This window comes from Dipodomys spectabilis, unplaced genomic scaffold, assembly GCF_019054845.1.
Source record: "Dipodomys spectabilis isolate Male_0828 unplaced genomic scaffold, ASM1905484v1 ptg000424l, whole genome shotgun sequence".
NCBI lineage: Eukaryota > Metazoa > Chordata > Mammalia > Rodentia > Heteromyidae > Dipodomys > Dipodomys spectabilis.
Window position 1 is genome coordinate 182,708 of NW_024871101.1, and position 26,803 is coordinate 209,510.

The following is a 26,803-nucleotide window of genomic DNA, read 5'->3' on the forward strand; positions in this document are numbered from 1 at the left end:
ATCTCCAACCACCAGAAAACTGGAAGTGGCACTGTGGCTCAAGTGGTAGAGCAATGACCTTGAGCTGAAGAGCTAAGGGAGAGCGCCCAGGCCCAGAGTTCAGGCCCTACGATTGACAAAAAAAAAAAAAAGAGAGAGATTGAGATCTGAGGATCATGGTTCAAAACCAGCAGCAAAGTCCATGAGACACTTATCTCCAATTCACCACCAGGAAGTATCACTGTTGCTCAAGTGGTAGAGGACTAGCCTTGAGCTAAAGGGCTCAGGGACAGCGCCCAGGCCCAGAGTTCAAGCCCATGACCAACAAAAACATAAAAAAGTAACCAGAGCAATTATGGCTGAGGCAAGGGTCAAGATGCAGAGTGTCTGCCTATCAAGCACAAAGCCCCTGAGTTTAAAACCTAGTACTAGCCGGGCGCTGGTGGCTCACGCCTGTAATCCTAGCTACTCAGGAGGCTGAGATCTGAGGATCGCGGTTCAAAGCCAGCCCGGGCAGGAGAGAGAGACCGTGAGACTCCTATCTCCAATAAACCACCAGAAAACCGGAAGTGGCGCTGTAGCTCAAGTGGTAGAGCGCTCGCTTTGAGCTGAAGAGCTGAGGGACAGCGCCCAGGCCCAGAGTTCAAGCCCCACAACCGACAAAAAAAAAAAAAAAAGCTAGTACTGTTCCTACCCTTCAAATTAAAAAAATAAATAAATAAACTACTTACAAAGAAAAGCAAAGACATAGATGTTTTACTGCATTATATCACACCTTTAATAGATAACTGATTATTCTCAGAGAGCAGAGCGAGACAGTAGATTAGAAACTGTATGTGATTATGAATGAAAAGGGTCAGGATAACAGTTGACAAACTATGTTCAAAAACAGAAAGGAAAAGCATTGAGAATCAAGAAAGAGGTAAATGGACAGGCAAACACATAGAGGGGCAAACAAAGGAAGCATCACAGAGAAAAGTAGGAAACAATGTACAGCACTCCAATCACAGCTCCTGGGGAGAGGAGAAAGCAGAAGCTGTAACTGTAGGGTAAAACAGGCAAACCTAGTGGCAACATGCTGGCAGACCTAGCCACAGGATAAAGGCTTCAGCCTTAAATCTGGTAGAGTTGTGAGGACATGGTAATCCTAGCTATTGGGAGGCAGAGATGAAGAGGATTGCTAGAGACCCCATACATCTCAATCAATAAGCTGGGTATGGCGGCCTATGGCTGGGTGTGAGCATGGGAGGCCTTAGGTAAGATGAATTTTGTCTGATATTACCTGAAAAATAGCTAAAGCTATAAAGGCTGGGGTATGGCTCAAGCAGTAGAGTACCAGCACAAGGTCCTGCTTTCCAACCCATCACACACACACACACACACACACACACACACACACACACACACACACACACACACACACACACACACACACACACACACACACACACACACACACACACACACACGAAAACTAGATGTAAATTAGCTTAACAGTAATCCTGCCTGCTTGAAAAGCTAGCATTAGAGAACATAGGCATTTTGTCACTCTTCATATATGAAGGCTATATAAACAGGTGATATATTGGGAAGTATCCCTTTTGTTTGAAACTAAGCTACTTGGGGGACCTGAAAACAAGAAACAGTTGTAGATCAGAGAGCTTGGGGACACCCTGCCATAGTGACTGGCTGTGAGAACCCCATGAGATGTGGTCAAGCAGAAGGAGCAAGGAAGGGGTTTCTGATGAGGGCTTGTGGGTAAGTTTAAGCAGTGTGCTCAGTGGCCCCACCCTCTCAAAGGGACAAGCCCTATCACCTGAGGGCCACTGAGAGTCAGAGCTCCAAGCCCATAGCTCACAGACTCTCTGGCTAATGGAGTTGAATTCCTGCTGTACGTGGTTTGCTGCCAAGTGGAACTGAGAGCTCTGGGCCCAGGTCCATAGGATCACTGGATTTCTCAGCCTCCTCCCTCCCATAGAGTGGCTAACTGCCTACCAGAGTCAGAAAGTGCTGAGACCAGTCTGCCAGGTTCTTCTTCAACAATACAAGTGCTATTTTGGCTTCTCTCCACTGAATCATTCAGAGGAAATGGGGGGGAGGCCACCTAGTACTGGACCCTTGATGTCCCTGGGCCACTTGGGAACAAGTGGGAACATACCTGGACCATAGAATGCAAGCTTAGTGAAGTGAGCTGCAGTCTCCCATACATCAAAGGAAGCTTCTAAAGTGAGAAGCCTTAAAGCTGACAACTGACTTCTGAGTAGCCTGCCCTCAGCCAAATACAGAACCAGCCTGAAAAGTAGGAACTTAAAAAAAAAAAAGAAAAGACTTCTACTGTTTTCTTTTCTCTGAAAGGCATAAGGGATTGGGCCCAGGGCCTAAGCAAGTGGATTAAAGTTGGACTCTGAGCTACACTGGCATTCCAGTGGGGAGAAATTGCATCTCAACCCTGCCATTATCCCAGTTGCTCCTAATTAAAGGGACTTCAACTGAAAGAATACAATTAAAACAACTGAAAGAATACAAGTGATTGAAACCTATAGCCCAAAATTTGACCTTAGATGTACAAAGTCACATATAAAGGCAAGCTCATCAGAATAACAGTACTCCTTGAGAAGAAGGCTATGAAAGAAAATAATTTCCAACCTAGATTAATATATCCAGCAAAGCTATCCTTCAAAATTGAAGGAGAAACCTAAAAACCTACTATAATACAAACTAAAGGAGCCAGGCACCAGTGGGCCATGCCTGTAATCTGGGCTTATCAGGAGGCTGAGATCTGAGGATCACAGTTTCTTATCCTCAGTTAACTACTAAAAAGCCAGACCTGTGGCTGAAATGGTAAAATGCTAGCCTTAAGCAACAATGGTCAACAACATTGCCCAGGCCCTGAGTCCAAGCCCAGGATTGGCAAAAAAGAAAAAAGAAAACTAAAGGAACTCATGGCCACTATGCCAGCACTTCAGATGATACTTCAAAGGAATCCTATACACAAAAAAGGAAAATAAGCATAACAAAGAGGATATGGGAAAGAATAAATCAAACAAGAAGAGTAAGTGAACGAATGAGGATTAGGAAAGAATCAAAGAAGACAAAATGACAGCAATTAGTATTTATCTTTCAATAATATCTCCAAATATTATCTTGACTTCAATAAAAAAAAACTGTCAGACTAAACTAAAAACAAGAATCAACTCTTTGTTGTGTGCAATAAACACACGCTCACTGACAAACACAAACACAGGCTTAAAGTGAAAGAATGGAAAAAAGATATTCCAAGAAGTAGAACCCCAAAGAAAGAACTAGCTATACTCATATGTGACAAAGCAGATATCAAATCAAAATTAGTTAAGAGACAAGGAAAGTCACTTTTTTTGCCAGTCCTGGGGCTTGAACTCAGGGCCCGGGCACTGTCCCTGAGCTTCTTTTGCTCAAGGCTAACACTCTACCACTTGAGCCACAGTGCCACTTGTAGAATTTTTTCTGATTATGTAGTACTGAGGAATCAAACCCAGGGCTTCAAGCATGCTAGGCAAGCTCTCTACCACTAAGCCATTCCCAGCCCAGAAAGTCACTTTATAATGACAAGGGAACAAATTAGAACAAACTATCAGGAGGATTTAACAATTACAAACATATACACACCAAATATTAATATGCACAATTTCATAAACAAATACTGTAGGACACTAAAACAGACTTCAACACTGTAATAATAATACATGACTTCAATACCTCCACTGACACAAATCCATAGGTCATCTAGACAAAAAAAAAAAATCAACATAAAAACTTCAAAATTAAGCCAGGCACCGGTGGCTCATGCCTGTAATCCTAGCTACTCAGAAGGCTGAGATCTGAGGATCATGGTTCAAAGCTAGCCCAGGCAGGAAAGTCCGTGAAACTCTTTTCTCCAACTAACCACCAGAAAACCGGGAAGTGGCGCTGTAGCGCAAGTGGTAGAGTGCTGGCCTTGAGTGAAAAAAACACAAGAACAGTGCCCAGGTCCCAAGTTCAAGCCCCAGTCTAAGTGAAGGTGTTTGTGGCAGATTGTGGCTCAAGTGGTAGAGCATCATCCTTGGGAGAAAAAAAAAAAAAACAAGCAAGAGCAGCATAAAACCCTGAGTTCAAACCCCAGCACTAGCACGCGCACACACACACACACACACACACACACACCCCTTAAAGATCAAAGACCAAATAGCCAAGTTGTTGAAATATCTCTTATAATACTGTGTATTTATCAGTCAGCATTCATGACCTTGTCAGTCATTCCCATTACACATAAAACCATACCAAATGCTTTCTTCTCTAAGCTCCTACCAATCATACAAACTAAGGGATTTTCCCATTTTATTTATTAGTATACATCAGTTATAAGAGGGGGAGAGAACAAGCTCACATTTTTCCTTACTAAAATTCAAATCTCTTATGCTAGACACCAGCAAAGATATACAGTAGCAACTAGTATCATGCTAAAATTCTCATTATACGCAAGTTGAAAGCCTTTAATAACTGCTTCATCAAAAAAAAGACAAAGACATCTGCACAAAAGACAAGAGATGAAGCTGAACTTTGAATTTACCTATATTTTGATTTGTCAAAAGTCGAGGAGGAGAATTTGTTTCTTCTGATTCCTCTGAGGAGTGTGCCAGAAAGTCATGAAGCTTCTGCACCAATGTATTCAACTTGCTTTCACTATGGAAACAAAAAGGTAAAGAGGTTCATTAAGTTTAAGCCTCGAATAAACTGAACATAACCCATGCTATAAAATCTTTGGAAGCCGGGCACCAGTGGCTCACTCCTGTAATCTTAGCTACTCAAGAGGCTATGATCTGAGGATCGTGGTTCAAAGCCAGCCCTGGCAAGAACGTCCATGAGACTCTTATCTCCAATAAACCACTAGAAAACCGGTAGTGGTGCTGTGTCTCAAGTGGTAGAGCACTCGCCTTGAGCTGAAGAGCTGAGGGACAGTGACCAGGCCCAGAGTTCAAGCCCATGACCAACAAAAAAAAAATCTTTGGAGAGGCTGAGAATGTGGCTTAGTGGTAGAGTGCTTGCCTAGCATGCATGAAGCCCTGGGTACCACATAAACAGAAAAGGCCACAAGTGGCACTGTGGCTCAAGTGGTAGAGTGCTAGCCTTCAGCAAAGCTCAGGGACAGTCCCCAGGCCCTGAGTTCAAACCCACAGACTGAGAAAAGAAAAGAAAAAAAAGAACAATTGTCAATCTGCAAATAACCCAACTGATATAAAACCAGGGGAAGAAGGGGAAAGAAGGAAATAAGGAAAAATGGAAATAAATGGCAAAGTGGGTTATGAACAGTATCAACCAATAAAGGTTAAAAAAAAAAAAAGTCAAAACTCCACTGTCACATTGTGCAAGAATTAGGCGTGAAGATAAAGAAGCTCACTTTTGTTTAGCACACATTAGTTATACAAGGAATGGTTCACTGTCATATTTGCACATTTATACAAATAATCCCAATCAATCTCACCCCCATATTCTTCCTTATCTTCTCCACTTCTTAAAACAATTCCAACAAGTTTCATTATTCTATTTCCATACATGTAAACTAATTCCACTGAATTTATCTTCATTCACTCTTACTAGCCCAACTTCCTCTCCCAGTTACCCACATGCCCCAACAAAGCCTATTTTATTTACTTTCTTGTCTTTTTTTTCTGTTGTCATCTGAGGCACCAAAGAACACAAAGCCTGGGAGGTGTCCCTGAGCTTCTTTTGCTCAAGGGTAGCACCTTACCACTTGAGCTACAGCTCTACTTCTTGGCTTTTTTGTTAGTTTTAGAGGAGATAAGTCTCACAGAGTTTCGTTCCCAGGCTGGCTTTGAAACCATGATCCTTAGCAATCAGCTTCCTGAGTAACTAAGTTTACAGGTATGAGCCACCAACACCCAGAATTTTTAATTGTATAGTAATTGCACCAAGGATTTTCAGCATGGTATTTCAGGCACACACACATATAGATAGATATAAATATATACGTGCATTTTTTTTTATCATTTGTGGGACTTGAACTCAGGGCCTGGGCACCATCCCTGAACCTGTGTTCAAGGTTAGTGCTCCAACATTTTGAGCCACAGTGTTACTTCCAGTTTTCTGGTGGTTAACTGGAGATGTACTCTCTCAGGGACTTTTCTGCCTGGGCTAGCTTTGAACTGAGATCCTCCAATCTCAGCATCCTGAGAAGGTAGGATTACAGGGGTGAGCATGGGTACTGGGCTAGACATGCATGTATTATTTTAGTTAAAATAATGTTCTCTATTGTTTTCTCTTTCCCTACCCAGTCTCCAACTTCTCTTTTGATAACAGCTTTCATTAGCGTATCCTTTTGGTTGTATAAATCAATACTAATATCATCCATGGATCAATTAATCAATTATCCATTAATCAATTAAACATTTAAAACACATTACCTGTAGCCTAGTCCGTACCTGTAACTGCAAACCTCAGAAGCCAGATGGGGTTAGGGTCACAAGTTTGAGACCTGCCTGGCCTGCTCTTACAAAGTATGCACACTGCAATAAATATAGTTGTAGGGGCTGGGAAGGTGGCTCAGTGGTAGAGCACTTGCCTTGCATGCATGAGTCCCTGGGTTTGATTCCTCAGCACCACATAAGCAAAAACAAAAAAGCTGGAAGTGGTGCTGTGGCTCAAGTGGTAGAGCACTAGCCTTGAGCTGAAGAACTGAGGGACAGCGCCCAGGCCCAGAGTTCAGGCACCACGACCGGACCCAATAAATAAATAAATATAGTTGTGCTGGTAGGTTTAGTATAGTCTTGTTTGTGAACATTTGAGTAATTGTCCAAAACTGGGATTGCCAGGCCATAGGGAAGTTGTATGTGGAGTCTTTTGAGGAACTTCCATACTACTTTCCAAAGTGGTTGAACAAGTTTACATTCCTACCAACAATGCAGTAGGGTTCCCTTCTGTCCACATCCCTTCCAGCATCTGTTGTTATTGGAGTTCTTGATTGTAGCCATTATAAGGAAATAGTGCAGATGCCCCTGAGTATATTAATGGATCAAGAAAATGTGGTATATATACAGAATGGAATTCTATGCCTCCATCAGAAAGAATGACATTGCCCCATTCGTTAGGAAATGGAAAGACTTGGAAAAAATCATATTAAGTCAAGTCAGCCAGGCCCAAAGAAATATAGGTCCCATGGTTTCCCTTTTTTGCAATAACTACTATATGTCTAAGACAAGTAGAAAAGGTCAGATAAGTTGATGATAGGTGAAATGAACCCCAAGATAAGTATTCAAATATTTTTTCTTTCTTGCTATTGTTTCTAACATATTTATAAGATGATTTCTTTGTTGCTTTGTATGTCTCTTCCCCACCCCCCTACCCCCCCACCCCCCCCACCCCCGCTGGTATAACCCGTTTTCACTGTATTTGATGTTGGTATAATTTGTGGAGGGGAAGGGAAAAAACAAATCATTTAACTAGGGATACAGGTGGACCCATTGCAACAATGAGATGTTCAAGTCGTTATGTCGAAAAACAAACTTTACAACTATAGTGGGGGGGGGGGGATTCGGTGGGGGGAGATGGGAAGGGATGGGAAAGGGAAACGAAGGAGGAGGCTACAGTGCTTGATAAGAAATGAACTCATTATCTTGCCCTTGTAATTGTAACCCCTCTGTACAGTAGTTTCACAATTAAACAAATAAACTACGCACACACAAACACACAGAAAGCACAATGCGGTACACACCTTGACTCCATAGCAATGTTGAAAAAGTTGTCAATATTTTGTTTGAAAATTAAGCTCCATAATACTGGTACAAATTAGTGAGGGGGAGGAGATAAAATCTTGTAAGAAGAGAGACGGAATCATCTGACTCCTTCTGCCAAGTGACAGTTTACAAAAAAAAAAAAAAAAACATTATAAAATGGCTGGCAAGCACACGTGCAGGGAGTGAAGTCTCCAGACCCATTGGGCAATGTGAATTTTTTCTTAACTAAATTCCAATTGGTAGGGGAGCTGGGAGGGGAGGGGTCAATGAAGTCTCGAGAGAACAGGAGTTTACTCAGCTCTGACTTCTCGGGCCACGCCATATTTTTTTTTTTTTTTTTGAAAAATCAATGGCAAATACTGGGGGAGGAGAACAATGCAGTCTCGTGAGAAGAGGGGGCTGAATGACCCCCACAGACACACACACACTCTGATGGCCTTTGACCTCTCACGCCGTGATTCCAGTGGCCTAGGGAAGCAGCTTGGGAGTGGCAAGTGTGACTGTGCACTTTGTCCCGGAGATCTCCTCAGAAGCATGGCTACTTCTAACTCCATTACCATGACTGGTGCCCAGAGCCCCCCAAAATCCACTCTCTTTGTGAGGAACGTGATGAGGAGTATCAAATTGGAAGATTTAAACCGCGAATTTGGTCGTTTCGGCCCACTGACGGACGTGTATGTTCCACTAGATTTCTACACCGGACGTCCTCGCGGGTTTGCTTACGTCCAGTTTAAGAACGCTGAAGACGCTAAAGAAGCTTTACAAAACTTGGACAAAAAATGGATTTGTGGACCGCAAATCAAGGTACAGTTTTCCTGGGGAGCTCGTAAGGCACCGAAAGAAATGAATGCCAAAATGCACAGATCCTCAGGTATCAAAGACAGATATGGAAATTCTAGAACATTCGACAGTAGCCGAATGAGCAACTCCTTGCATTCCTACAGAAAATCTCACTCTCCTGAAAATGATGAATGGAGGAGAAGCTCAAGGCACAGAAGCCATTCCAAGGACAACCTCAAACACAGAAATGAGTCTTTTTCAAGAGCTAACTCCACTTCCACAGGCCAGGCAAAGTCCAATCAGAAAACCGAAACGCAAGCAGAATCACACTGCACATCTGCATTCCACAACAAAAGTTGAAGCGCCTCCAAAACACATTCCAAAGCCCAACAATCACCCTCAAGATATCACGAAGCCAAAAACCACCTGCATCAAAATTTCAGTAAAAAGACAAAGTCTGGGACTCTTTCTAAACCCAATGGCCAATTATAATGTACACTATGATTCTCTGGACATACATTAATAATTATTTTTTTTGTACCTTCCCTAGGGCTTGAAATCCTGGCCTGTGCTCTGTCCCTGAGCTTTTTTCCACTCAAGGCTACCATTATCTACCATTTGAGCCTACCTCTACTTCTTTAAGTCTCAAGGCCTTTCCAGCTCAGACTGGCTTCAAACTGCATTCCTCAGATCTCACCCTCCACAGTATTACAATTACAGATGCTAACAACTGGCTCCTAGCCAATATTCACAGCTCTTTTGGTATACTTAAATTTTTTGGATTGCCATGTTGTAATGGTATATAAAAAGCACCAGTTCTTCCTGCTGTTATGGTTATTGATGGTTATGTTTATAAATATGTAAAATGTTGATCAATGGTTATAATTTGTTATATATTAGGGAGATGCCAGTTTCATGTGTCTGTGCATATTTAATGTATATAGACATATATACATGTTTGACATCTATGTACATATGTTTGAATATGCACTTAGCAATTTGTGGTGTCTGTGTTTTTAAGACTATGTCATGTTTTATTCTTGAAGTATTTGATGAAAATATACTAGCTATAACTTGCAATACCAATTTACTATAAATACACAACTTGATCATTAAATACTTTTCTGTTTAATAAAGGTCTCTTTAGAGTCTGTTTTGTAACAGTTTCCCCATGCACTAGCTGATAGTTTACGCTTGTGTAGTTTTTAATACAATTTTATTGTTGTTGAGGAGTTGTACAAAGGGGTCACAATTCCATGTCAGGTAATAAGTATAATTCTTGGACATTGTCACTCCTTCATTTTCCCCCAGTGTTCCCTTCTCATCCCTGCCCACAAGTTACATAGTTTACTTTTTACATAGTGTATATTGAACACTAAGATTGCATTTTCACTCTTCATCCCTCCATTGCTGTACCCTCCTTTTTCCCCATAAAAAAAAGCAACTGACATGGTCCAAAAAGAAATGTACTCTTGCTGGGTGCCAATGGCTCACATCTGTTAATCCTAGCTACTCAGGAGGCTGAGATCTAAGAATCACAGTTCAAAGCCAGAACAGGAAGGAAAATCCATAAGACTCTTATCTCCAATTTACCACCAGAAAACCGGAAATGGCGCTGTGGCTCAAGTGGTAGAGTAGGTGTGAGCCACAGGCATACATACAACTAGGTCTCTTTCTAAATGGTACTACATAGTTGATGAAACCAGAGATCAAAATTCACTGATTACTTAAACATATGACAAGCCAGGCTCTGGTGGTTCACACATATAATCCTAGCTATTCAAGAGGCAGAGATCTGAGGACTATGGTTCAAAACCAGCCACAGCCAGAAATTCCACTCTTATCTCCAATTAATAACAGAAAAAGGCAAAAGTGATGCTATAGCGCAACTGGTAGTACTAGCCTTGAGCAAAAGGAGCCCAGGAACAGCACCAGGCCCAGCACCAAAAAAAAAAAAAAAAAAGCTATGATACTTTTATTTTTATTTTCTCAAGACTTCTTTTTTTTATTAATAAGTTTTTTTTATTGTGAAAATACCGTACAGAGGGGTTACAATTACATGAGCAAGGAAATGAGTACATTTCTTATCAAGTATTGCTGCCTCCTCCTTTTTTTCCTTTACCATCCCTGCCCTCCCATCTCCACGACTACACTCCTCCCCATCCCCAAAGACTTCTTATTCTACTAAAATGCCCAAATTGGGCTAGGAAGGTATCTCAGTGGTAGAGCGCTTGCTTTGCATGCTTGAGGCTCTGGGTTCAATTCCTCAGCACCACATAAGCAGAAAAAAAAAGCCGGAAGTGGTGCTGTGGCTCAAGTGGTAGAGTGTTAGCCTTGAGCTGAAGAGCTGAGGGACAGCGCCCAGGCCCAGAATTCAGGCCCCACGACTGAACCCAAAAAATAAATAAATAAATAAATAAAATGCCCAAATCATTATCAGGCAGAGATACTTTACTTTAGAAACATGTGCTTTGTAAATTGCTATGTAAAAAGATTGTTGAGGGCTGAGAATGTGGCTTAGTTGTTGAGTGCTTGTCTATCATGCATGAAGCCCTGAGTTCCATTCCTCAGTACCATATAAACAGAAAAGGCCAGAAGTGGCACTGTGGCTCAAGTGGTAGAATGCTAGCATTGAACAAAACAAAGCTCATGGACAGTGCCCAGGCACAGAGTTCAAGTCCCAGGACTGGCAAAAAAAAAGGATTGTTGAGAAGGTAGGGGAAGAAGGAAGTCAAAAATTCAATTTATATCCTACAAAAGTAAAAATAGTGAGGGATGGGGCTAGGAAGTTGGCTCAGTGGTAGAGCGCTTGCCTTGCATCCTTGAGGCCCTGGGTTCAATTCCTCAGCACCACATAAGCAAAAAGAAAAAAGCCGGCAGTGGCGCTGTGGCTCAAGTGGTAGAGTGCCACCTTCCCAGCCCTTAAAGGTAATTTTTAAAAAGACTGTTTTCTGGGTCTGGGAACGTGGTTTAGTGGTAGTGCTTACCTTGCATGCATGAAGCCCTGGATTCAATTCCTCAGTACCACATAAACAGAAAAACTAGAAGTGGCGTGGTAGCTCAAGTGGTAGAGTGCTACCTTGAGCACAGAGGCTCTGGGACAGTGCCCAGGCCCTGAGTTCAAGCCTCAGGACTGGCAAAAAAAAAAAAAAAGACTGTTTTCTTCCTTGATTTTCATTTGTGTTCCTCAAGTATGTAAACCTTCTAAAATACCAAGCTTGGGGAATAAACTGTACTAAATGCTGAATATGACTTTGTGTGGAAACTGGGAAGCTGAGGAGAAACCCTCATCTATTCTCATGACAGTAACCATACAACAACCAAATCCTGGGCTAGAGATATAGCTCAGGGGCTGGGAAGGTGGCTCAGTGGTAGAGCGCTTGCCTTGCATGCCTGAGGCCCTGGGTTCCATTCCTCAGCACCACATAAGCAAAAAAGAAAAAAGCCGGAAGTGGCGCTGTGGCTCAAGTGGTAGAATGTTAGCCTTGAGCTGAAGAGCTGAGGGACAGTGCCCAGGCCCAGAGTTCAGGCCCCATGACCAGCTCAGTGATTGTGATTGTGTGTGTGTGTGTGTGTGTGTGTGTGTGTGTGTGTGTGTGCGCGCGTGCGCGCGTGTGCACGCATGCGCATGCATGCTTACCATGGAGGCACACAAAAAGAAATTTTTGAACCTATTCCTCACAAAGATAAAAGACTAAGAGCTAGGAATTTCACAAAAGGCTATTTTTTTTTAAGGGGAGAGGGTAGTGGCTTACACCTGTAATCCTAGGGACTCAGGAGGCTGAAATCTAAAGATGAGACTATTAATCTCCAGTTAGCTACCACAAAGCCTGAAGTGGACCTGTGGTTCAAATGGTACAATACCAGCCTGGAGCAAAAAGGCTAGTGGGCAATGGTCAGGCCCTGTGTTCATGCCCTAAGACTGACATACAGAAAATTCTTGGGCCTGGCACTAGTGGCTCACACCTGTAATCCTAGGTACTCAAAAGTCTGAGATTTGAGAATCATGGTTCAAAGCCAGCCCAGGCAGGAAAGTCCCTGAGACTCCTACCTCCAATTAAACACCAGAAAACCAGAAGTGGAGCTGCAACTCAAAGTGGTAGAACACTAGCCTTGAGCAAAAAGAACTCAGCACCCAGGCCCAGAGTTCAAGCCCCATGACCAACAACAAAAATAAAAAGGCCTGATTCCCCAAACCCCATGCCACCTCCTCAAGCCCAACACGTGGAAAGCTAACAAAATCAACCAAGTTCGCATTCCTTTCCTCCAGTCAGGAGTCTGCTTTTATTTATTTCAGTTCATTATTTGCTACCAAAGCAGTGGTTCTGGCTCCTGGCACTGTTCAAAGTTCTCCCAGAATCCCTGTAGCACTACCCCTGCCAACAATAGCAACTTGGTCTGAACAAGCTGACCTGTACAACCATCGACCCTAACAGTGACTTCCTGAAGATGTTGAAAGGTAACTACAGATCACATGGTGACAAGCTGGAAGAGGACAAGAGCCAACCGGACCAAAGGAAAAGGGGGAGGAAGGGTGGCTTTCAGGAGGACCTTTCCCTCCCTGCTCCCTCTGGAAGCAGAGCACAGATTACTAAAAGCACTGGTTGGGTAGGAATATCCAGAAATGGTAAGAGTTGTCTCCCTCTCCCAGAGTATGACACAGAGCAGAGCTGCAGTGCCAGCCCCAGCTCCCCAGAAGAGTCTGTAAAGAGTTTGAAGCCATACACACACAAACTCTTAGCAGTGAAACATCATATTACAGTGCTCACAAGCTAGCATGGAAGTGCTCTGTGTTGATGTGATCCAGTAAACTCTCGTTTCTTATTTATTTCTTCATTCATTCATTCACTCATTCATTCGTTAATGGTACCAATTTTGGACTTAAACTCAGAGCCTGGGCACTATCCCTGAGTGTTTTGCTCAAGGCTAGAACTCTACCACTTGAACCACAGCTCCTCTTCCAGCTTTTTGGTGGTTAATTCGAGATAAGAATCTCCTCCCCACACTGGCTTCAAATTGAAATCCTTAAATCTCAGCCTTCTGAGTAACTAGGATTACAGGCATGAGCTACCAGTGCCTAGCTTCCTTTCTTTAAAATTTGAAATACTGGGGATTTGATCTCAGGCCTCACACTTGCTATGTAGGCACTCTAGAGCTGAGCAGTGTCTCTACTCTCCTTTGCTTATATTACTGAATATTTTGTGCACAAAGAAAATTACCATAATCCAAAAAAGAGCACGTGGCTTCTTAGCGTGTGTGTGTGTGTGTGTGTGTGTGTGTGTGTGTGTGTGTGTGTGTGTGTGTGTGCTCGCGCGCACGTACAAAAACTCGGGAACTGGGCACTGTTCCTTAGCTTTTTCAGTCAAGGCTGGCACTATACCACTTGAGCCACAGTTCCATTTCCAGGGTTTTTGTTTTTTGGGTCTAGTCGTGGGGCCTGAACTCTGGGCCTGGGCGCTGTCCCTCAGCTCTTCAGCTCAAGGCTAACATTCTACCACTTGAGCCACAGCGCCACTTCTGGCTTTTTTCTTTTTTGCTTATGTGGTGCTGAGGAATGGAACCCAGGGCCTCAGGCATGCAAGGCAAGCGCTCTACCACTGAGCCACCTTCCCAGCCCCCATTTCCAGGTTTTGCTCAGGGGCACAGCATGTACAGGGCCCTGAGGTTGATCCCTACTCAACAAAGAGGAAGCCAGAGGAGTAAAAAGAAGCAGAAAGGGAAGGAGAAAAGGGAGGGAAGAAAAGAGGCAAAGTAAAAGCTCAAAAATTAAGGACTGGAGGTATGATTCAAGTGGTGGAGTGCCAGCTACCAGCTAGAAAGCTAAATGAGGTCCAGAGGTCCTGAGTTCAAGCCCTGGTACTGGCACAAAAAGTGAAAAAAATAACAAAAGCTAAAAAGGTTTGGGACACAGATCAAATGATAGAGTGTTCACCTTATAACTACAAGGCCCTTATTTCAAAATCTAGTATACCCCATCTAAAAATATAATAAGTAACCTAACAACAAAAGAAAAAAAGAGTTAAAAGCAAATATAATTGGGTTAAGAGTGTAGCTCAAGGGCAAAGTGCTTGCCTGGCATGCAGGAGGCCCTAGGTCTAATTCCCAGCACTGGAATTTAAAAAAACAAAAACAAAAACAAAACTGAACTCCAGTTATAATGTAATGGTAATCTACAATGTACTTTACAAAAAAAAAAAAAAACCAATCATAGCCAGGAATTTTGCCATACACCTGTAATCTCAGCTATTAGGGAAGTAATGACAGGAAGCTTTCAGTTTGAAGCCAGCCAGGACTAAAGTTAGCAGGATACCCTAACTGAAAAATTAATAATTAAAAAGGTTCTGGATAGGGCTGAGAATAAGGCTTAGTGATAGTGCTTGCCTACCATGTATGAGACCCTGAGTTCAATTTCTCAGTAACACATGAAAAGAAATGCCCACAAGTGGAGCTGTGGCTCAAAGTGGTAGAGCACTAACCTTGAGCAAAGAAGTTCAGGGACAGTGCCCAGGGCCTGAGTTCAAGCCCCAGGACTGGCAAAAAAGGGGAGGGGGGCTGTGGGTGTGGCTCAAGTACAGTCCTAAGTAAGCATGGAGGCCCTGAGTTCAATTTCCAGTATGGAGGGGGGAGAGAGAAAAAAATGACTTGCATTAGTGGAAAGTTGGACAGATGAATAAAACATGTGGTAAGCCGGGCGCTGGTGGCTCACGTCTATAATCCTAGCTACTCAGGAGGCTGAGATCTGAGGATCTCGGTTCAAAGCCAGCCCAGGCAGGAGAGACCGTGAGACTCCTATCTCCAATAAACCACCAGAAAACCGGAAGTGGCGCTGTAGCTCAAGTGGTAGAGCGCTCGCCTTGAGCTGAAGAGCTGAGGGACAGCGCCCAGGCCCAGAGACCGACCAAAAAAAAATAAAAAATAAAACGCGGTAAGTACAATAAAATGTTAGGGCAGGGTAGATGATGCACACCTGTAATCCCAGCACTGGCCAGGCAGAAGTAGGAAGCTTACAAGTTCAAGCCAAGCCTCTGCTACATAGTGAAGTCCAGCCTCAAAAAAGAATGATTTCACTCTTCAAGATAGAATCCATGTTTTAAGTATATGAATATTCACTAATATTTTTCCAAGTTTTCTTTAAGCTTAAGAATTTTCGGACTATGGGGCTGGGAAGATGGCTCAGTGGTAGAGCGCTTGCCTTGCATGCCTGAGGCCCTGGGTTCGATTCCTCAGCACCACATAAGCAAAAAAGAAAAAAGCCGGAAGTGGCGCTGTGGCTCAAGTGGTAGAGCGCTAGCCTTGAGCTGAAGAGCTGAGGGACAACGCCCAGGCCCAGAGTTCAGGCCTACAACGGGACCCCCCCAAAAAAAAAAAAAAAGATCTGTAGAAGCCAGGCATAGTGGTGTGCACCTGTGATTCCAGCACTGGGGAGGCTGAGGAGTAAGGAGGGTGAATAAAGGCCAGCATGGGATACTGAGACTCAGTCAAGACAAATAAAAGGCTGGGAATGTGGCTTAGTAGTAGAGTGCTTGCCTAGCATGCATGAAGCCCTGGATTCAATTCCTCAGTACCACATAAACAGAAAAGGCCTGAAGTGGTGCTATGGCTCAAGTCCTAGAGCACTAGCCTTGAGCCGGTGCCCAGGCCCAGAGTTCAAGCCCCAGGACTGGCAAAAAAAAAAATTAGAAAGCAAGTATTCCTGATCAGAAGCAAGTGTCAATGAGTACCTGCAAAGTCTTCAGATTTCCCAGCCACCTGCCTAAACGAAACATGAGTAATTACCCCATCTCCATTCAATAGTAATGAAAGAGCTCTGGAATATCTGACCATCATATAGCTGAAGCCCTAAACATCCAGTGTCATCGCATGTAACTGTAACTTCCTTGCAACATTGGCAGACAGGACAAAGTAAAGATTACGTTAAAACATCATGGGGTCTTTGAGGTTCTGGAACAGACATCCTGATGTGCCTTATTGTAAAATATTTTACTTTTCTTACTGACTCTTTATAAAATACATAGAAGCATCTTAAATAGGCTGATTAAAAACAGTTATGTTAAGCAGCAGTGGCACACAACTATGATCCTAGACACTCAGGAAGCTGAGACCTGAGGATCATGATTGAAAGCTAGCCTGGGCAGGAAAATCCATGAGACTCATCTCCAACTAACCAACGAAAAGCTAGAAGTGGAGAAGTGGAGCTGTGGCTCAAGTGGTAGCTCATAAGCCTTAAGCAAGAAAGCTCAGGGACAGTACTGAAACCCTGAGTTCAAGCTCCAGGACCAGCACATGCACATGAGTGCATACGCATACAGAGAGAGAGACAGAGACAGAGAGAGGAGGGGAGGGAGAGGAGGAGGGAGAGAGGAGGGGGGAGAGGGAGAAGAAGAGGGAAAGGGAGAGGGGAGGGAGAGGGAGAGAGAGAGGGAGAGGGAGAGGGGGGGAGAGGGGGAGAGAGGGGGGGAGAGAGAGAGAGAGAGAGAGAGAGAGAATTGCACCAAAATCTCTGAACCAGGAGTCATAATCTTGGTTCATGTTATAATTAGTACTTACATCTATGACTTTAAACAAATTGCAACAGCACTCAATTTTCTCACCTGTAAAATGAGATGACTGTTAAAGAAACCTTCCAGCTATAAAGTTTGCTTCTGGAACAAACCAGCAATCCAGTATCATATTAGATTTAAGAGCAATCTGTTGCATTCCATTCCTGGGAGTAAGACTATGAGAAACATCCTTTCTTTCTGCAATTATTGATCCCAATTTGCCTGTTTAATTCACAGAACCCTTGGACCAAAGAAGTCTAGCTCACGTATTTCCCAGCTCTAAACTGATTTCTAAAATGCTCCCACCTTCCTCATTTCACCCACTATATAATACAACAGATTGTTGGGATAGAATTTTAGGCTTAAACTACATTAAAATTAAAGACTGACCAGGCACCAGTGGCTCACACTTGTAATCCTAGCTACTCAAAGGCTGACACCTGGAGGAGTGCAATTTGAAGCCAATGCAAGCAAAAAAGGTCAATTAACATATCCACCTGTTACTTGTTCAGTTAACCAGTAAAAAGGTAGACTGGGGTGTGGCTCAAAAGATAAAGCAAGCCGGTGCCAGTGGCTCACACCTGTAATCCTAGCTACTCAGGAGGCTGAGACTTGAGGATCACGGTTCAAAGCCAGCCCGGGCAGGAAAGTCCATGAAACTCTTATCTCCAATAAACCACCAGAAAACCAGAAATGGTGCTGTGGCTCAAGTGGGAGAACACTAGCCTTGAGCTGAAGAGCTGAGGGACAGTGCCCAGGCCCAGAGTTCAAGCCCCTTGACCAACAAAAAAAAAAAAGGTAAAGTTCCAGCCATGAAAGAAAAAGAAGAAAGTGTAAGGTCCTGAGTCCAAAGAAAATGTAAAAAAATAAAAGCCTGTACTACAGGGTACTGAACAAATAAAGAGTAAAACCTGAGTCTCATGGGTACCAGAAGACCCAGAAATATAAGTAACAAAAAGTAAGGTCTTAGTCTGATACTTTATCTATATGTCATTCTATTAATAACATGATGTCCCACATACTGAAAATACCTTGACTCATTCAATTATTACCCAAAGCTTCAGATTTACTTCATTATCTGCCAACAGTATTTAAGAATAAGTAAACCCAGGCACTGGTGGCTCACATCTGTAATCCTAGCCCCATGACCAACCAAAAAAAAAAGAGTGAAAACCAAGTTATTGTCACTCTGAGATTTGTCATATAAGTCTACAGGGCCCATTGTTCTACAGACATCTTAATCAATTTATCAGCCTGCTGGAAATAATCTTCACAGAGATCGGGCCCCAAATCAGGGAAGAGTTGGTTTAAACAATGACTTTCATAAAGCTTATTGATGAAAGAAAATATATGAAATGCACAGCTGATTCTTATTTTGTCTGTGTAAGCAGGTCCTGGAGCTTGAACTCAGGGTTTGGGCACTGTCCTTGAACTTTTTTGCTCAAGGCTAGCACTCTACCACTTGAGCCAAAGTTCTACTTCTGGCTTTTCTGTGGCTTATGTGGGATTAGAGTCTCAAGGACTTTACTGCCCAGGCTGGTTTAAATAGTGATCTTCAGATCCCAGCCTCCAGAATAGCTAGGATTTGAGGTTTAAACCCCTGGAGCCCAGCTCAGTGGATGTTTTTTAAAGAGGAACTGTCCTTTTATTTCAAATTTACTTAATTGATTATTGAAAATTAAATCACAGCTATGCCACACTACTTGAAAGAAATGTGAGCCTCATCCATGCTTCCTTAGAGGAACATCACTGGCTATGAATAGGAGCTATTTAAAAAATTTTTCAAGGACACAGGATGACCCATTGTAACAATGATACTCACAAGATACTATGTTGGAAATAAACTTTACAACTTTGGGGTGGGGTGAGCAAAGTGTGGAAGGGAAGGGGTATTATGAGAAAAATAAAGGAGGGGGTAACAATACTCAACAAGAAATGTACTCATTGGGGCTGGGAAGGTGGCTCAGGGTAGAGCGCTTGCCTTGCATGACTGAGGCCCTGCGTTCAATTCCTCAGCACCACATAAGCAAAAAGAAAAAAGCTGGAAGTGGTGCTGTGGTTCAAGTGGTAGAGCGCTAGCCTTGAGCTGAAGAGCTGAGGGACAGCGTCCAGGCCCAGAGTTCAGGCCCACAACCGGACCGCCCCCCCCCCAAAAAAGAAATGTACTCATTACCTTACTCATGTAACTGTAACCCCTCTATACGGCACCTTTACAATAAAATAATTTTTTTTAATCAGCTGGTAAGGGTCTGGGAAGGTGGCTCAGTGGTAGAGCGCTTGCCTTGCATGCCTCTGAGGCCCTGGGTTCAATTCCTCTGCACCACATAAGCAAAAAGAAAAAAGGCGGAAGTGGCACTGTGGCTCAAGTGGTAGAGTGCTAGCCTTGAGCTGAAGAGCTGAGGGATAGCGACCAGGCCCAGAGTTCAGGCCCCACGACTGGACCCAAAAAAAAAAAAAAAATCAGCTGGTAATATTAATTACTCCTGTAATCCTACTCAGAAGGCTGAGATCTGAGGATCTTATCTCCAATGAACCACCAGAAAACCAGAAATGATGCTGTGGCTTAAGTACTAGAGCACTAGCCTTGAGCTGAAGAACTCAGGGACATCACCCAGGCCCAGAGTTCAAGCCCCACAAGCGAGCAAAAAAAATTCCTAAGTAATTTGCTTGCAAAACAGATATTATAAGTAAATAGGCTCATGGTCACTTTTTTTTTTTTTGCCCGTCGTGGGGCCTGAACTCTGAGCCTGGGTGCTGTCCCTCAGCTCTTCAGCTAAAGGCTAGCACTCTACCACTTGAGCCACAGCACCACTTCCGGCTTTTTCTGCTTATGTGGTGGCTGAGGAATCAAACCCAGGGCCTCATGTATGCAAGGCAAGCACTCTACCACTGAGCCACCTTCCCAGACCCTCATGGTCACTGTTTAGAAGAAAATCCAACACCATGTAAACCTCTAAATTACAGCATAAATATTTTTAGAGCTATGCTTTAGAGAAAGGAAAAGTTAAGACAAATAGAACACCAGAAATCAAACAAGTTTTTTTAACAGCTACTCAAAATATGACAGGGACATAGCTCTGTGCAAGAGTACTTGCCCAGCCTGTCTAAGGCCCAGGGTTCCATCTTCAATGCCACATACACAGCCAGATGTAGTGATGCACCTGTAATCTCAACTACTCAGGAAATACAGGTTTGAAATGAAGTTCAAAGCCAGCCTGAGCTATATGTTAAATTCTCACCTAGTTATTGAAGCTAAAGCCAAACAGTATACAGTCATTCTTAAACAGAGATACAGACATACTAAAAAAAAAAAAAAAAAAAAAAGCTGGGTGCTGGTAGCTCACGCCTATAATCCTAGCTACTCTGGAGGCTGACATCTGAGAATCAAGGTTCAAAACCAGCCCAGGCAGGAAAGCCCATGAGACTCTTATCTCCAATTAAACACTCAAAACTCAGAAGTGGAGCTGTGTCTCAAAGCGGTAGAGTGGGAGCCTTAAGCGAAAGAGCTGAGGTACAGAGCCCAGGCCCTGAGTTCAAGCCCCAAGACTGACAGAGAAAAAAAAAAAACCACCTGAATTGTGAAATGTTAACTCTTCTATACACCACCTTAATGATAACAATAAAATTGTGGGGGTTTTTGTCAGTCGTGGGGCCTGAACTCTAGGCCTGGGCGCTATCCCTCAGCTCTTCAGCTCAAGGCTAGCATTATACCCACTTGAGCCACAGAGCCACTTCTGACATTTTCTGTTTATGTGGTGCTGAGGAATCAAACCCAGGGCCTCACGCATGTGAGGCAAGCAGTCTACCACTGAACCACTATCCCAGCTCCTAAAATTGTATTTTTAAACATTTTTTACAGAGCTGGGAATGTGGCTTAGTAGAGTGCTTGCCTAGCATTCATGAAACTAGGTTCGATTCCTTAGTATCACATCAACAGAAAAAAGCTGGAAGTGGCACTGTGACTCAAGTGGTAAAGCACTAGCCTTGAGCACAGAAAGGATCAGGGACAGAGCCCAGGCCCTGAGTTCAAGCCCCAGCAAAAAGAAAAAAAAAATTACAAAGAGCAGGGGGATGGGTGAGCAAAAACAGCCAGCACTGCACAGAGAGGGATGGGGAACTTAACTCTGAATTGGTCTCTGAATTTTAGAAACACTATATTTTGTGGTACAATTATGATATATAATAAAAAATTTTTATCCATAAAAAAATTAAAACAAGCCAGGTGCCAGTGGCTCATGCCTGTAAGCCTAGGTACTCAGGAGGCTGAGATCTGAGGATCACTGTTCAAAGCCAGCCTGGTCTGGAAAGTCTATGACACTCTTATCTCCAAAAACCTAGAAAGTGGTATAGCACTAGTTTGAGCACAAAAGCTCAAAGCACCCAGACCCTGAATTCAAACCTGAGTCCTGGCACACACACACACACACACACACACACACACACACACACACAAAGAGACTAGTGGAGTGTCTCAATTAGTAGGGCACCTGTTCAGCTAGTGCAAGGTCCTGAGTTCAAACCTCAGTGTCACCAAAATAAGCCTCTAGCAAATATCGATAAAAATTAACATCTATATTCTACTGAAATAACAGTTTCTAACTCATGTATGGTAGCATACACCTTTAATCTCAGCAGTGAAGAGGTTAAGTTAGGAAGATCAGGAGTTGCAGGCCAGCCTGAATAAATAGCAAGACCATATCACAAAAAAAAAGCAATGTTACTTAAAGGACCTTTAAAAAATTACTAGCCAGCTGGGCCCAAGTGGCAAATGCCTGCAATCCTAGCTATTCAGGAGACTGAGATCTAAGGATCACAGTTGGAAATCAGCCAGGGCAGGAAAGTCCATGAGACTTTTATATCCAATTAAGAACCAAAAAACCGGGGCTGGGAAGGTGGCTCAGTGGTAGAGCGCTTGCCTTGCATGCATGAGGCCCTGGGTTCGATTCCTCAGCACCACATATGCAAAAAGAAAAAAGCCAGAAGTGGCGCTGTAGCTCAAGTGGTAGAGCGCTTGCCTTGAGCTGAAGGACAGCGCCCAGGCCCAGAGTTCAGGCCCCACGATGGACCCAAAAAAAAAAAAAAAAAAGAACCAAAAAACCTGGAAGTGGAGCTTTGGCTCAAGTGGTAGAATGCTAGCCTTGAGCACAAAAGCTCAGGGACAGCGCCCAGTCCCAGAGTTCAAGCCCCAGGACCGACACACACACACACACACGCACGCGCACACACACACACACACACACACACACACACACACACACCTCTGAAAACTATGAAAGAGGATGGAAGTAAAAACTGGCCACCTTAGGAATGCCTGGAACAAGTAAACACTGCAGGTCCTTCTCTTTACCACTAGGGGGCGTCACCGTAATTCTGCCTCCACTCAGTCCCTACAGCAAGTAGGCCACCTGGAATAAAAGCAGGCCACAACCTAAACCAACCAGTGCAGCTCCTGGAGGACACGTGAGGTGCCCAGCCACCTCCTGGAACACTAGGGCCCCAAGCTGAGAGGAGTAATTGAAGAACCTGCCAATAAAATCGTGAATATCCTTCCCTGTTGGACAAAAAAAAAAAAAGAAAGAAAGAAAAGAAAAACCAAACAAACTATAGAGAGAGAGTGAAAAGGGAATAGTAGCTTAATGGTACAACCTTTCTGTTTGGGATAACGAGAAGAACGGGAAAAGGACAGGGGGAGTGGTTAAACACAGCATGTGTTTCATGCCAATGAGTTGTACACTCCCAATGGTTAAGATGTTAGCATTTTATAATTTATGTATTTTACCAGTCTATTAAGAAGTTGGGAAAAACTATGAAAACTACTGAAATCATTTTTGAGTGAAAAACTGACAGTAAAATGTGATGAAATTGACATAACTGCACATGACCATTTCCAAGGGACATAGACACCAGTTCCTAGGGAAATTTTTGGCCCCAGGATCCAGATGAAAATGTCTTGAGGCCCTTTTGGGTTGTCAGCAGGTGTAGGTAGAGTTATCACGGGCATTTATACCCAGATGCAACAGAGTACTCAACATCCCACAATGCACAAATTACTCCAAATAAATCATTACTGGGAATCTCCATTTTAAAATAACAGATTTAGGGGAAATTTTTTTCTTTTTCTTTAACTTCTTATTCTATTATAAAGGTGACATGCAAAAGGAAAACCTTTCATCTATTTGGGGAAAGGGGCCTAGAGACAAGACTGTGTAGCCCAGGATTGTCTCAAACTTGGGGACCTCCAGCCTTAGCCTCTCAAGGGCTGATTACAGGTGCACAAAAACAAAAGTGATTTTTTTAACACTCACATGGTAAATAAAAATACACTAGACTAGACATTGGTGACTCCCGTCTGTGAGCCTAGCAATTCAGGAGGCTCAGGCCTGAGGATCATGGTTCAAAGCCAGCCCAGGCAGTAGAGTCCGTAAGACTCTTACCTCCAATTAAGAAACAAAAAAGCCAGAATTGAAGCTGTGGCTCAAGTGGTAGAACTCCATCCTTTTTTTTTCTCTTTGCCAGTCCTGGGGCATGAACTCAGAGCCTGGGCTTCAACTCAGAGCCTGGGCTTCTTTTGCTCAAGGTCAGCACTCTATCACTTGAGCCACAGCACCACTTCCAGCTTTTTCTGTGTATGTAGAACTGAGGAATCCAACCCAGGGCTTCATGCGTGTTAGGATAGCACTCCACCACTAAGCCACATGACCAGCAAACAGAGCTCTATCCTTGAGCAGAAAAAGCTAAGGGACAGTGGGATACTGGTGGCTCCTCTGTAATCCTAACTACTCAGAAGGCAGACAAAATAATGAGGATAGCAGTTCAAAGCTATCCAGGGCAGTAAAGTCCATGAGACTCTTATCTCCAATTAACCAGCAAAAATCTGGTACAGAAGCTGTGGTTCAAGAGGTAAAGCCTTGAGCACAAAGGCTCAGGGGCAGCACCCAGGCCCTGAGTTCAAGCCCCAGGACCACCCCCCAACACACACACACATACACACACACACACACACACACACACACACACACACACACACACACACACTTCAAAACATCAAACAAGCCAGGTGCTGGTAACTCATGTCTGTAATGCTAGCCACTCAGGAGGCTGACATCTAAGGATCGTGGTTCAAAGCCAGCCTGGGCAGGAAAGTCCATGAGACTCTTATCTCCAATTAACCACCAGAAAACCAGAAGTGGCGCTGTGGCTCAAGTGGTAGAGCACTGGCATTGAGCTGAAGAGCTGAGGGACAGTGCCCAAGCCCAGAGTTCAAGTCCCATGACTGACAAAAAAATAAAATAAAAGCAAGAGAAAGGGCTCAAGTGGTATACTTCATGTTCAGAAAATACAAAGCCTTAGACACCTTGAAAACATTACAGAAAGGAATATGAGAAACTCTAGGACTCCTTGGCACAGGTCGAAATTTTCTTAAAGACCCAGAAACACAACAAATCAAAGAAAGATGGGACAAATGGGATTGCATGAAACTTCAGAGCATGGCAAAGGACATAGCTAGCAAAATCAGTAGAAAGCCCATGGATTGGGAGAAGATCTTCACTAGCCATACAAGGGACAAGGGTCTCATATCTAAAATATACTTAGAACTCAAAAAATTAAATCCCCCAACAACAAATCCTCAAAGAAACAACTGCCAAATAAATAAGTGGGCTAAAGACTTACAGAGAAACTTCTCTGAAGAGGAAATAAGAATGGCCAATAGACACATAAAGAAAGGTTCAACTTTTCTAGCCATAAAAGAAATTCAAATCAAGACAATATTGAGATTCCACCTTACCTCAGTTAGAATGGCTGTAATCAAGAAATCTAATAACAACAGATGCTGGAGGGGATGTGGCCAAAAGGGAACCCTACTGCATTGTTGGTGGGAGTGTAAACTTGTTCAACCACTTTGGAAAGCAGTATGGAGGTTCCTCAAAAGACTCCACATAGAGCCTCCCCTATGACCAGCAATCCCACTTTTGGGCATTTACCCAAATGATCATAAACAAGGCCATACTAAAGCTACCAGCACAACTATATTTATCACAGCCTTATTCACCATAGCTAAGATATGGAAACAACCCAGAAGCCCCTCAGTAAATGAATGGATCAAGAAAATGTGTGTGTGTGTGTGTGCGTGCGTGCACGCGCAATGGAATTCTATGCTTCCATCAGAAAGAATGACACTGCCCCATTTGTTAGGAAATGGAGGACTTGAAAAGGATTATGTTAAGTGAAGTAAGCCAGGCCCAAAGAAACATGAGTCCCATGGTTTCCCTCATTTGCAATAACTAGTATATGTTTAGTATAAGCAGAAAAGGTCAAAAGCTATGTACATATGACCATGTAAGATGATGCTGGGCTGGGAAGGTAGCTCACGGTAGAGTGCATGCCTTGCAAGCATGAGGCCCTGGGTTCAATTCCTCAACACCACATAAACAGAAAAAGCCAGAAGTGGCGCTATGGCTCAAGGGGTAGAGCGCTAGCCTTGAGCTGAAGAGCTGAGGGACAGTGCCCAGGCCCAGAGTTCAGGCCTCATGCCCGGCAAAAAAAAAAAGATGATGCTAAGCAAAATGAACCCCAAAATAGGGAAACAAGAGGTTTTTATATTTGTTGCTGTTGTTTTTAATGTACTTGTAATGTGTGATTTTTTTTTTTATTTCTTTTGTATGTTCTTCCCCCTGTTTTCACTGTATTTGATTCTGGTGCCCTGCATCTTGTATATACATTTTTCTAATTTAGGGAGGAGAAGGGAAATAACAAAATGCTGAAATAAGGATACAGGTTGACCCGTTTTAACAATGAGATGTACAAGACACTATGTTGAAAACAAACTTTACAGCTTCTTGGGGGAGGGAGGAGTTGTGGAGGTAGGGAGGGAACAGATGGTAGGGGAAAAACAAAGGAGGGGGTTAACAATGCTCAATAGGAAATGTACTCATTACCTTACTCATATAACTGCAACCCCTCTGTACAGTATCTTTACAATAAAATATATATATATATATTAAAAAAAGAAAATACAAAGCCTTCAATTCAAACCCCATTACTGCAAAAAAATGAAGAAAACAGGGGTTGGAGACACGGCTCAGTTTGTAGAGCACCAGCCAGTGTGCAAACACATCAGGTATAGAGTTCAAGTCCCAGTCTAGAACGAAACAAAAGAAAAAAGAACACAAATCCTAAAGAGGAAGAAATCTGATTTTCAGAGCTATCGTATAAAACAAAAAATCATCAAAATGTCTACTCTTCAACAAAAATTATGAACATGAATATTTTTCTTGGGAAAAATAAAATACAAATTGTTCCTGAAGAAAACAAACACTGGGAATGCTAGGAACTGACTTTCTCACTTGCCTGCTTTTTCTTTCTTCATTTTATTTTATATGTGTGGTGCTGAAGATCAAACTGGGGTGCCAGGTTAAGAAAAAATTATCACTGAACAACACTCCTACCCCTAGCCAGCCGAAGACTTCGATTTAATAACTACTTAGATATATTCAATGAGCTAAACAACAACTAAAGAAAATCAAAATGTCTCACCAAGACCCAGCCTAGGCTACAAAATCAATAACCTGTCGTTTAAAATAAAATTCTTTTTTTTTTTTTTTGGTCTGGTCATGGGGCCTCAACTCTGGGCCTGGGCACTGTCCCTCAGCCCTTCAGCTCAAGGCTAGCACTCTACCACTTGAGCCACAGCGCCACTTCCGGCTTGTTTTTTCCTGCTTATGTGGTGCTGAGGAATCG

At 43.1% G+C, this 26,803-nt stretch overlaps 1 protein-coding gene across 5 annotated transcripts in view; it reads right to left on the reverse strand.

Moving 5' to 3' along the window:
• Atrx (ATRX chromatin remodeler) overlaps positions 1-26,803 on the reverse strand; it is a 165,454-nt gene that overhangs the window by 113,810 nt on the left and 24,841 nt on the right. For all 5 annotated transcript variants that reach the window (XM_042668266.1, XM_042668265.1, XM_042668264.1 and 2 more), the window contains exon 2: positions 4,565-4,677. In XM_042668266.1, coding sequence (XP_042524200.1) covers positions 4,565-4,677 — 113 coding nt within the window. The remainder of the gene's footprint in view (positions 1-4,564; positions 4,678-26,803) is intronic.